Source organism: Poromitra crassiceps, assembly GCF_964638095.1.
Source record: "Poromitra crassiceps genome assembly, chromosome: 2".
Taxonomy (NCBI): domain Eukaryota; kingdom Metazoa; phylum Chordata; class Actinopteri; order Beryciformes; family Melamphaidae; genus Poromitra; species Poromitra crassiceps.
In genome coordinates, this window is record NC_139624.1 from 15,205,305 (window position 1) to 15,218,275 (window position 12,971).

At 48.8% G+C, this 12,971-nt stretch overlaps 1 protein-coding gene across 1 annotated transcript in view; it reads left to right on the plus strand.

Moving 5' to 3' along the window:
• The window catches only part of LOC310798517 (histone-lysine N-methyltransferase 2C-like), a gene marked incomplete at its 5' end in the record, with an annotated part of 164,777 nt that overhangs the window by 125,571 nt on the left and 26,235 nt on the right, over window positions 1–12,971 (plus strand). The window contains 6 exons of the mRNA XM_083661052.1: window positions 1,650–1,871; window positions 4,317–4,484; window positions 5,059–5,220; window positions 6,794–6,926; window positions 8,344–8,467; window positions 10,606–10,784. Of these exons, the coding sequence (XP_083517178.1) occupies window positions 1,650–1,871; window positions 4,317–4,484; window positions 5,059–5,220; window positions 6,794–6,926; window positions 8,344–8,467; window positions 10,606–10,784 (988 nt within the window). The remainder of the gene's footprint in view (window positions 1–1,649; window positions 1,872–4,316; window positions 4,485–5,058; window positions 5,221–6,793; window positions 6,927–8,343; window positions 8,468–10,605; window positions 10,785–12,971) is intronic.

The following is a 12,971-nucleotide window of genomic DNA, read 5'->3' on the forward strand; positions in this document are numbered from 1 at the left end:
CGGTATATGGAGAAAGTGGAAGTGGCGGTGAAGAAATAGGACGTTGTAATCAGTGAATTGACGTTACTGTAACAGTAATCATAAAGGCAATATGGGTCATACTAGCGGACATGTATTGGAAATATCTGGTAAGCTTTTGCTTGTTCCACAACACTGTGTTGTCTGCTAGAAGAGCTAACCAGCTGACTACTGAGCTAGCAGCTGCTAAGCTAACGTCCGGTGACATTATCATGACGCGCTTTTTTATTTCACCTATGGAAAATCAGAAAAAGCGCTCTAGCCAGAGCCTTTTCCACATCAAAGATCACTGTGTGGACACAGCCAGGGTGGGAGTTACATGGAGGCCATGGCCTCCGTTGCCCCTCCCTCTGGCCGTGATGCCCTGAGATCTCCAAGGTCGTCAGTTGCTTTAAAGGCATCAGTGGTCTCAGTTTAATGTAGTCTGCCCTGTGCAAAGGATGTGTCATTGAATCATTTTAACACATTTCAGAAAAACCGCTCTTCCTGATGTCAATAGAGCAATGACCTTTGTGCCCTGACATGTGACCTTGTGCCCTAAGAAAATTGCGATGCCGAAGGCCAGATGGCCACGCCCCTAAAATGATGAAATGTCTTTAATCTACTTTAAATCGTAATGTTACAGATGTTACAAGTAGCACTGTTGTCATCTTTCTTTGTGAAATGAAGCCAGGTGTTGGACCTTTTTTTTCCTCTCCGCAATGAAGTTTCCAGCAGCGTCGACGCAGAGTTTGACGTCATGACGCATGAGTTTTGGCAATGCGCATGCTCAACTGTCCGAAAAACATGGCAGCATCGATAAATAGTGTTGATAACCTTCGGAGGCATACGATTCCAATGGATCGGGCACTTTGGAAGCGGTTGTCAACAGGAAGCAGTTCTCGTTGACCGTAGTATTACTGTGGGATTACTCGAGACACGTATTACCGTACTTGCTCTATTCACCTTATGTTCAGACCTTACAGTGGACCAAATTCTTCCGGGTCCGTCTAACACTTCCGGCGGTCACGGCGCAAAATAAGAGAGTTGTTTTTGGAGCGGGCAGTGAAGGGGTAAAATAAATAACGTAGCCTACTACTTTGAGCGGGTACACAGCAAGCAAGCGAGTATCCACTGTTAGCCAGGTCAGATAACGTTATCGTCGACAATGACGAGCACTTTCTTGTAAAACATACCTGGACTCCAACAAAGAAAGCTTCAGATAGTTGTCTCTCCTCCGAGGCAGCGCGATAGCAGCGCGAGCCATTAACGTCAATAAAGACCCGCAGACGTTAACGTAATTCCCTGGAATGTGAGACTTAACGAGCCAGTTACATGGCGTTGCATTCTTAGACATTGCCATTTGCTTTTATTTGGTATGTTACATACAATTGGCTAAATTATTAGTTAATTCAGAGTTAGATGATATTGGAGCAGCGCAGCCATTTTTTTTTTTTTATTATTATTATTTTTAGCCCGAAGTTTTGGGACGGCCACACAACCAGGTCAAATGGGCGTGGCTACATAAGGTGAATAGGATCCATGGGGTATAACTGTACACATTGATTCCTGTAGTATTGCTGTCAGGTCAGTCTCCATATCTGTAGCCCAGATGTGAACTTGTAGTTTTTCTTGTTTTGTCCCTCCTGCAGGAGGAGCAGGAGGAGAGCGGAGCCTGTGGAGGGGGCGTGTTTGGGGGGGAGGTGGGGAAGGAGCTACTCAGACACCTGCTGAAGGACAAGACCTCCTCGGCAACCACGCCATCGCCTAGCAAACATGCCCCGCCCGCACGCCCACAGCTGTCCAATGAGAGCGTCCGGTCCGAAGAGGAGGAGGGGCCGGCTGGGCCTTGTTCCCATGGAAACAGTAACATGGTGAGGAGGAGGGCAGAGCTTTACATTGAAAGACCCTGGAAATGTGGCTTGAAATATTCAACATGCATGTATGATATCAAAGTTGACTGTCTCATTAAGCATCCACAAACATCGAAGTGAAAATAAACCTCCATAACTATTAGAACACCTCGCGCAAAAACAGCTCATTTTGCCGTTTCGACCATTTCCCAATAATGTGTGGGCGTGGCTTATCGTGTTTTGACTCGCTGTGAGCACCGAAGGAGTGCGTGCCCGTCCGCATGTCCTCGAGTGCCCATCGCCCGGGTGGGGTCGTCAAAAGGGCCTTTCTGTGTGGAGTTTGCATGTTCTCCCCGTGCCCCCTGGGGGTTTCCTTCATATAGGAACCCCTCACCAAAACATGTGGTGCCTCCTCTGGTCATTCGGGGCGCCTGTTCGGAGGGAGGGGAACTCGTTGGAATAGCGTGATCCTCCCACGTGCTATGTCCTACCGGTGAAGCTTCCCCTGTCAGGTGAAAAGAAGCGGCTGGCTACTGCCCATGTCTCGGAGGAAGCATGGAGCCAGTTTCGGCTCTCCCCAGATTGGCAGAGGGTGGAGCAGCAACCAGGATAAATACATTAAAATGAGCACTAATGGGGGATAAAAAGGGAAGTGCCTGGAGCAAAGTGCAGAGCTCTCAGCACAGGAAAACATCTGCATATTAGCCACATTGTAATGAAACAAAGCGGGTTGAAAATGGGCAAAGCCTTTAAGTGACTCACTATCTCTCCTCAGGATCATGTGGAGGTTTCTGTAAGTGACTCACTATCTCTCCTCAGGATCATGTTGAGGTTTCTGTAAGTGACTCACTATCTCTCCTCAGGATCATGTTGAGGTTTCTTTAAGTGACTCACTATCTCTCCTCTCTCCTCAGGATCATGTGGAGGTTTCTTTAAGTGACTCACTATCTCTCCTCAGGATCATGTTGAGGTTTCTTTAAGTGACTCACTATCTCTCCTCTCTCCTCAGGATCATGTGGAGGTTTCTTTAAGTGACTCACTATCTCTCCTCAGGATCATGTTGAGGTTTCTGTAAGTGACTCACTATCTCTCCTCTCTCCTCAGGATCATGTGGAGGTTTCTTTAAGTGACTCACTATCTCTCCTCAGGATCATGTTGAGGTTTCTTTAAGTGACTCACTATCTCTCCTCAGGATCATGTTGAGGTTTCTTTAAGTGACTCACTATCTCCTCTCTCCTCAGGATCATGTGGAGGTTTCTTTAAGTGACTCACTATCTCTCCTCTCTCCTCAGGATCATGTGGAGGTTTCTGTAAGTGACTCACTATCTCTCCTCTCTCCTCAGGATCATGTGGATGTTTCTTTAAGTGACTCACTATCTCTCCTCTCTCCTCAGGATCATGTGGAGGTTTCTTTAAGTGACTCACTATCTCTCCTCTCTCCTCAGGATCATGTGGAGGTTTCTTTAAGTGACTCACTATCTCTCCTCTCTCCTCAGGATCATGTGGAGGTTTCTGTAAGTGACTCACTATCTCTCCTCTCTCCTCAGGATCATGTGGAGGTTTCTTTAAGTGACTCACTATCTCTCCTCTCTCCTCAGGATCATGTGGAGGTTTCTTTAAGTGACTCACTATCTCTCCTCTCTCCTCAGGATCATGTGGAGGTTTCTTTAAGTGACTCACTATCTCTCCTCTCTCCTCAGGATCATGTGGAGGTTTCTTTAAGTGACTCACTATCTCTCCTCAGGATCATGTGGAGGTTTCTTTAAGTGACTCACTATCTCTCCTCTCTCCTCAGGATCATGTGGGGGTTTCTTTAAGTGACTCACTATCTCTCCTCTCTCCTCAGGATCATGTGGAGGTTTCTTTAAGTGACTCACTATCTCCTCTCCTCAGGATCATGTGGATGTTTCTTTAACACTTTGAGTGCCACGGCCCTTGGGCAAAAGGTTGCTAGCTGTGCCACATAGCTCGCATGCTTCCAGTTCGGAATAATAAGGCTGATTATGTGAATGTGCTGTTGCAGCGTACACGGAGGTGCTCAGTTGTGACAGCGGATGCTGCTGCTGGGGGCACAGCTGGCGTTGTGCTCGTTGTGCTTCATGCACGTCGATGCATACGGACGGATGCGATGCGATTTCCTCATTTTCCCCAGTGACTATTTCTGTGTGTTTGGCTCCTTTTTCTCTGATCAGGAGAGTGCTGTCGCCACCTAATGGGTTTGTAAAATAGGTTATCGACCTCCAATAGCTACAATATTGTTAGAGGCGACGTAAGAAGCTTAGATCGACACCCCCCCGTCAAAAAAACAATTTGGAGTTACTGACGCCATTTGGCGTCGCTGGCACTGTACGGTAAATTTCTAATGACGCCATATGGCGTCGCTGGCACTCTATGTGTTAAGTGACTCACTATCTCTCCTCAGGATCATGTTGAGGTTTCTGTAAGTGACTCACTATCTCTCCTCAGGATCATGTGGAGGTTTCTGGGAAGAAGAAGCCTCAGCGCTGTAAGAGGCTCGCTCGCCCGGAGAAAGAGAGAGCTCCTCCTAAGAACAAGAGGAGGAAGAAGGAGGAGGAGGAGAAGCTCCTGCCCTGCTCCCCTCCCTCCCCCCCTCTGATGACGCAGCTCAGACAGGTACATACACCGCATGGCTTCTTCCTAAGCATGACTGATTCCAGATGAGGGTCACTGCAGTCAGCTCTCAATAGTTGCTCTGTCAGACTAACCATTTTTAGAAATGGGGCTTTTGAGTGAGTTTGGTTCATGTATCCTCTGTTTTAGTGATACTAAACACTTTTTCTAATTTTTTTCTGCTGAAAATCAGTGTATATGGGAATTTAGTAGTGTTGATGATGAATGCAGGTCAAAATCCTGTCATTTAGTGTAAATCTGAGGAATTCATGTTTTATCAGTCACTAAATTAAACTGCTCCCAAAACTGCTCAAAGCTCCAGTGCTAGATTCAAATTTCCCCCTTCTTTCTATTGGCTCAAATGATTGGTTATGTGGCTTCAGTGGTTTGTGTCGTCACCAAACAATCCCCCCCCCCCACCGACGCTAGCTTTGTCTATAAAACCAGTTGTACACTTAGTGTTTTTGGATGGATTTGATTTGATAGGCTATATTAAAAAAAGTATTTGAGGCCTGTGCAGGGCTCTAAGTGCAGTAAGTCTGAAGAGGAAAGTACTGACATTCCCCTGCCCCCCCAGCTGGCGGTGCTGCCCCTCATGGAGCCAGTGTTAAGGGTGGACCTGGGCCTGTTCCCCCCGTACGGCAGCTCCTCCCTGGGCACAGACTCCAAACTGACCGGCTCCTTTGGCAACGCCTGCCTGGACGGAGTCACCGACTATTACTCACAGCTCATATACAAGGTACTGCTACTCACAACTCATATACAAGGTACTACTACTCACAACTCTTACTGTACAAGGTACTACTACTACTCATATACAAGATACTACTACTACAGTACTCACAACTCATATACCAAGTACTACTGCTACTGCTACTCACAGCTCATATACAAGGTACTGCTACTACTCATATACAAGGTACTACTACTACAGTACTCACAACTCATATACCAAGTACTACTGCTACTGCTACTCACAGCTCATATACAAGGTACTACTACTACTCATATACAAGGTACTACTACTACAGTACTCACAACTCATATACCAAGTACTACTGCTACTGCTACTCACAGCTCATATACAAGGTACTGCTACAACTCATATACAAGGTACTACTACTACAGTACTCACAACTCATATACCAAGTACTACTGCTACTGCTACTCACAGCTCATATACAAGGTACTGCTACTACTCATATACAAGGTACTACTACTACAGTACTCACAACTCATATACCAAGTACTACTGCTACTGCTACTCACAGCTCATATACAAGGTACTACTACTACTCATATACAAGGTACTACTACTACAGTACTCACAACTCATATACCAAGTACTACTGCTACTGCTACTCACAGCTCATATACCAAGTACTACTGCTACTGCTACTCACTCACAGCTCATATACAAGGTACTGCTACTACGGATGTGCCTGCCATCAGTGGATGTACCTGCCGTGTATCCGTTGAGAACTATTGGACTCTGATTGGACTAATGACTGAAGGCGGGACATCCACTCATTCGTCCAATCAGAGCTCATTATTTTCCCTTTCTGTTTTGACCAAGTTTCCCCTGCATGAAGTACAGCTGGGTAGGTGGGAGCATTTGCAAATTCCGGGAGCCAGTTTTAAGACACTAGATAGTGAGCAGCAGAATAATTTGGACTTCCCGTCAGAATTTTTCAAAGTAAAAGCTCCCATTCAAACTCGATAAAATACACAAATTGGACTGATGTCACACAAATTGAATACACATACCCTTGGAAAAGATGAAACTTCAGGTTGCTCTTTTGTGTTCTTATGTCATGCTGGGTCTCAAAGTTGGATTACTTTATTTTTCTCAAGCTTTTATTTTGATTGCAAAATCACGCGAAGTGACACTGCTGCTAGCTGCGGCTCAGCTAACGGAGATCCACTGGCGAATACGTTAGCGCATGGGAACGAGGCAAAACAGACTATTTCATTGGTTCACACGTGCATGACGCTACAGGTAGGTGGGCCTATGATCCCACAGCTCATTGGATGAGCAGCTTTCACTCAAAGCTTTTGTCAGGCTGCTCATAGGATGAGCAGTTTTGAACGCATGTGTGTTTGAAAAAACAAGGCTCATGATTGGGTGGGCCTGGCTCCCAGTAAGGCCCACCCGTGGCACCGCACCTGTTACCCAGTCCCAGTACTACTATGACTTTGGCAACAGGGAAATTAGACTGAGCGCTGACTTCCTGAATCCACTCTGTCTCTCTCTCCCTCTATCTCTCCCCCCCTCTCTCTCTCTCCCTCTCTTTCCCCCCTCTCTCCAACAGAACAACCTCAGTAACCCCCCCACCCCCCCGGCTTCCCTGCCTCCCACCCCTCCGCCTGTGGCTAGGCAGAAACTGGTGAACGGCTTCGCTACGACTGAGGAGCTGAGCAGGAAGGAGCTGACCGAGCAGGAGGGTAACAATACTACTGATAATACTACTACTGTTGATACTACACATACTACCACGGAGGTACCATTGGCTGAAACACTCTGTCGCTCAATCATCTGCTAATCTGATTGGATTGCCGGAATGGATTATGGGATGAGTAGTTTCTTCGCTCTTAGGGACCGGTCGTTATTTTTTTTTTATTTTTTTTATTTTTTTTTAAACCCATCCACCACCCCCCCACTTTTGGAGGACATACTTTGTTTTTACATTACATTATTACATTACATTTGATTTGACAGAAAAAAAGATACAAGTTCTGAAGTACATCTGACCTAACAGTTAGATAATGCACTCATAGTCACTAAACTTACATATACCCATAGTACTATGCAATATATAAGGGAAAGAAAAAAATATCAACACACATCCAAAACATATTACATACACAACATATTACATAAAACAACAGCAATGGGCACCAACATAACTTGCTCATACCCAGTCCTCCCGCACACCCAAAGTAGCCCATCTCTCCTGAACAAACCGTTGTAGGCCCTCTTGAGACATATAGTCCTCCAACTTTTTATAGTGTTTAACATAATTTTTAAATCTTTCCAAACACAAATCTTCTAAATGTCTACACCTAATGATAAAACTTTTCCCCAAAAGTATTATTATATTATATTATTTATGGGACCGGTCGTTATTTATGCAAGAGGTCACTGGAGGAAAATAGGGGGAGGGTGATGTTTTTTTTTATTTAGTCTCAGGGAGGGTACAGTCAGTGTTATTAATTTGAGTCCAAAGGAGGGTCATACCAATTTAAATTGATCAAATATATATATTTATTTTATTTTATCTATATTTATTTTTATTTTTGCTTTTTGGGATTCAGCAACTATGCCCAACGACACCTCTACTGGCCAAACTGGTATGACCCAGTATCGTTTCTCATGAAAAAAGAAACGCCTCAAAAAGCCCCGATTCGGCACCGAATCCGTCCGGCCCAGCAGCCTTGCCTGATGAAAACGATTTAATGGCAGAGGTCATTTCTTCCAATGTAAAATCAGAGTCTAAGTCCTCTCTGGCAGCGTCACTAAGTCTGGGTAACTAGATAACGTAATCCATCCGCTATTAATCAGAATGTTTACTTTTTATGATCCGCCCCGCCCGCCGGGCGGGATATCCGCGGTCAGCGCGGTTATATCTGCGGCCCGCGCATCACGAGTGTGCGTGTTATGTGAGAATCTGCCTGGGTGCAAAGTAGCAGTGAAAACGTGGTATGGAATTTCATTGATTTGGGCATTCTCTCAGTAAGCCAGCGGAATGGATTTGATAAGGCCCATTCACACTTAAAACGATAATTATAAAGATAGAGCACTATAAAAACTACTGCTGTACTGTACTGTAATGGTGTCAATGTCTTTTTTTGTTTGTTTCAGTGAAAGCTGTGTCTGGTTTGAAGCAGAAAGGGGCGGAGCTTCTCGCTCTAAACCATGCCTCCAAGATGGTGGATGTCCCCGCCTCCTTGCCAACTCCACCCCACAACAACCAGGAAGAGCTCAGGTAAACCAGCCAGGGTTTGTTTTTTATGTTTTATTTTTGCGATTTTCAGAACGTGAAAAACAGCAACAGGCTCAGACACAAAAGAGAAAAACAGGAAAGAGAAAAGCATACATTTATCATCAACATTCGAATGTTACAGCATGTTGCTACCAGCCGCGTAAGGTGGTCATGTGCTTGCAAAAGATGTGCGTGGGTTCCAGGTGAAGTCTGCTGGGCAAGTTTCCCGTCGTGCGTAATCTCGTCCAAGTAGGCCAGAAACGGGTCCCAGATAGTTGAGAATTTCCCAAATGAGTTGGCCCTCAGGAACCTGAGTCTCTCCATACGTATAACCGAGACCATGTCCGTCAGCCGCAGCTGAAAGGAGGCGGAGAGGGGGACTTCCACGCCTTCAGAATGAGTCTCTTTGGCACAGTCGTCCCCTGTGTCAGACACTGTTGCATAGCCGTAGGGAGGAGCAGAGAGCATTCCGAGCAGCCAAAGTTGGCGAGTTCCGGCGAGGGTTATTTTTAGGGCTGTGCCGATTCACTTATCTCCCGATTCGATACTATCACGATACTTTGGTGCCGATTCGATATATATTGCGATTCACGATTATTGCGATTCTACGATTATTGCGATTCGATATTACGATTTATTGCGATTTTTGTTTATTTTTTTCTTTTATTTTTTCAGTTTGTTTGCTTTTTTACACTAGATTAGAACATGGGAAAAGTTGAATCATACACTAGAGACTGTATATTATATATATCATGAGTAGGGCTGGGCGATATAGTTAAAAACAGGGGCGGACTGGGATCATAATTCAGGCCGGGCATTAGATACCAAGCAGGCCAGGCCGATATGGGCCAACGCGCGTGAAATTTGGGCCGTTTGAAGCCAGATTTGGGTCCAATTTTACAATGAGATGCACCCACTTTAACCCTGAAGTGTAATTATTACTTCAGACTAACTAATAAAGTAATAAAACCACTAGTAAACCAGTAGGCGGCGCCTGGCCTGCTGTTCAGTGAGTGGCCTGACTGCAAGCACCCAAAAAAAAAAAAAAAAATTTTTTTTTTTAATTTGCGATTATCGATTCTGGAATAAAAGATCGATCCAAAAAATCGTGACATTAAAAATCGCGATACTTAGGTGAATCGATTTTTTCCCCCACCCCTAGTTATTTTATAGGCCTTAGAGTACCAATCAAATATGTTGGCCCAGAATCCGGATAGTGAAAGGAAAAACCAAAAAGCATGCGACAGTGTACCCTCCAACACCTGACACCTATCACATAGTGGTGAGGCAGAAGGGTAGATCTTATGCAACCTAGACTTGGAATAGTGAAGTCCGTGAGTGACTTTAAATTGGATCAGCTGGTGTCTGCTGTTAATTGAGCAGAGTTGGCCCACAGACAGACTCCTGTAGCCAGGGTTTGCTTTGATATTAAGTCGAGTGACGCGAATATATCGTGAATATATCGCGAGGCAAATTTTGACCCACCTGTCAATCACAGCAACAGATGTGTACATGTCGGAAGCAAATTTCAGAAAAATCGCCCTTGGTCTGAAAAAATAAAAGCCTCGATATTGCTCAGTGAAACTTAGCCGTTGATATGCACGGTTGTATTGACTGGATATGGATTTGAAAAATATTCATCTTGACTCTGTTGGTGTGTAATGAGCTTTAGTTAGCTTCTTATCGGATGGTTGTATGTTTTGGCATCTTCTGGGCTTCTAAAGACCTTCTTCTGTGTTACCTCCGGCTTGGTCGGGCGTCCATACAGACACGATTGGCCGTGTCTGCGGGTGGGAAGCCGGAATAGGGGTAGGTATCCTGGGCGTCGCCGTGCACCTCCTCTGGTTGGTCGGGGCGCCTGTTCGGGGCGGAAGGGAACCGGTGGGAGTAGCGTGATCCTCTCACGTGCTACGTTCTGCCGGTGAAGCTCCCCGCTGTCAGGTAAAAAGAAGAGGCTGGCAACTGCGCATGTGTCGGAGGAAGCACGGTGCTAGTCTACGGCTCTCCCCCAGATCGGCAGAGGGTGGAGCAGCGACCCGGGCCAGCAGGGGGGGAAATTGGCCAAGTACAATTAGGGAGAAAATGGGCGGAAAATCTGAAAAAAAAAAAAATAATAAAGACTTTGTTCTCTGTGTGTCCAGGGCTTTGCAGGACTCGTGTGAGCGGGACACTCCGGACAGCTACGTCCCGTCCTCGTCTCCCGACAGCGTGGCAGACATGGAGGTCAGCAGGTACCCCGACTTATCCCGCGTCAAGCTGGAGCCACCCTCGCCCTGCCCCTCGCCTACAATACCCACACTGCCCTGCGCCTGGGGCAAAGGTGAGATCACACCCTCGCCCTGCCCCTCGCCTACAATACCCACACTGCCCTGCGCCTGGGGCAAAGGTGAGATCAGACCCTGCCCCTCGCCTACAATACCCACACTGCCCTGCGCCTGGGGCAAAGGTGAGATCACACCCTCGCCCTGCCCCTCGCCTACAATACCCACACTGCCCTGCGCCTGGGGCAAAGGTGAGATCACACCCTCGCCCTGCCCCTCGCCTACAATACCCACACTGCCCTGCGCCTGGGGCAAAGGTGAGATCAGACCCTGCCCCTCGCCTACAATACCCACACTGCCCTGCGCCTGGGGCAAAGGTGAGATCAGACCCTGCCCCTCGCCTACAATACCCACACTGCCCTGCGCCTGGGGCAAAGGTGAGATCAGACCCTGCCCCTCGCCTACAATACCCACACTGCCCTGCGCCTGGGGCAAAGGTGAGATCAGACCCTGCCCCTCGCCTACAATACCCACACTGCCCTGCGCCTGGGGCAAAGGTGAGATCAGACCCTGCCCCTCGCCTACAATACCCACACTGCCCTGCGCCTGGGGCAAAGGTGAGATCAGACCCTGCCCCTCGCCTACAATACCCACACTGCCCTGCGCCTGGGGCAAAGGTGAGATCAGACCCTGCCCCTCGCCTACAATACCCACACTGCCCTGCGCCTGGGGCAAAGGTGAGATCAGACCCTGCCCCTCGCCTACAATACCCACACTGCCCTGCGCCTGGGGCAAAGGTGAGATCAGACCCTGCCCCTCGCCTACAATACCCACACTGCCCTGCGCCTGGGGCAAAGGTGAGATCAGACCCTGCCCCTCGCCTACAATACCCACACTGCCCTGCGCCTGGGGCAAAGGTGAGATCAGACCCTGCCCCTCGCCTACAATACCCACACTGCCCTGCGCCTGGGGCAAAGGTGAGATCAGACCCTGCCCCTCGCCTACAATACCCACACTGCCCTGCGCCTGGGGCAAAGGTGAGATCAGACCCTGCCCCTCGCCTACAATACCCACACTGCCCTGCGCCTGGGGCAAAGGTGAGATCAGACCCTGCCCCTCGCCTACAATACCCACACTGCCCTGCGCCTGGGGCAAAGGTGAGATCAGACCCTGCCCCTCGCCTACAATACCCACACTGCCCTGCGCCTGGGGCAAAGGTGAGATCAGACCCTGCCCCTCGCCTACAATACCCACACTGCCCTGCGCCTGGGGCAAAGGTGAGATCAGACCCTGCCCCTCGCCTACAATACCCACACTGCCCTGCGCCTGGGGCAAAGGTGAGATCAGACCCTGCCCCTCGCCTACAATACCCACACTGCCCTGCGCCTGGGGCAAAGGTGAGATCAGACCCTGCCCCTCGCCTACAATACCCACACTGCCCTGCGCCTGGGGCAAAGGTGAGATCAGACCCTGCCCCTCGCCTACAATACCCACACTGCCCTGCGCCTGGGGCAAAGGTGAGATCAGACCCTGCCCCTCGCCTACAATACCCACACTGCCCTGCGCCTGGGGCAAAGGTGAGATCAGACCCTGCCCCTCGCCTACAATACCCACACTGCCCTGCGCCTGGGGCAAAGGTGAGATCAGACCCTGCCCCTCGCCTACAATACCCACACTGCCCTGCGCCTGGGGCAAAGGTGAGATCAGACCCTGCCCCTCGCCTACAATACCCACACTGCCCTGCGCCTGGGGCAAAGGTGAGATCAGACCCTGCCCCTCGCCTACAATACCCACACTGCCCTGCGCCTGGGGCAAAGGTGAGATCAGACCCTGCCCCTCGCCTACAATACCCACACTGCCCTGCGCCTGGGGCAAAGGTGAGATCAGACCCTGCCCCTCGCCTACAATACCCACACTGCCCTGCGCCTGGGGCAAAGGTGAGATCAGACCCTGCCCCTCGCCTACAATACCCACACTGCCCTGCGCCTGGGGCAAAGGTGAGATCAGACCCTGCCCCTCGCCTACAATACCCACACTGCCCTGCGCCTGGGGCAAAGGTGAGATCAGACCCTGCCCCTCGCCTACAATACCCACACTGCCCTGCGCCTGGGGCAAAGGTGAGATCAGACCCTGCCCCTCGCCTACAATACCCACACTGCCCTGCGCCTGGGGCAAAGGTGAGATCAGACCCTGCCCCTCGCCTACAATACCCACACTGCCCTGCGCCTGGGGCAAAGGTGAGATCA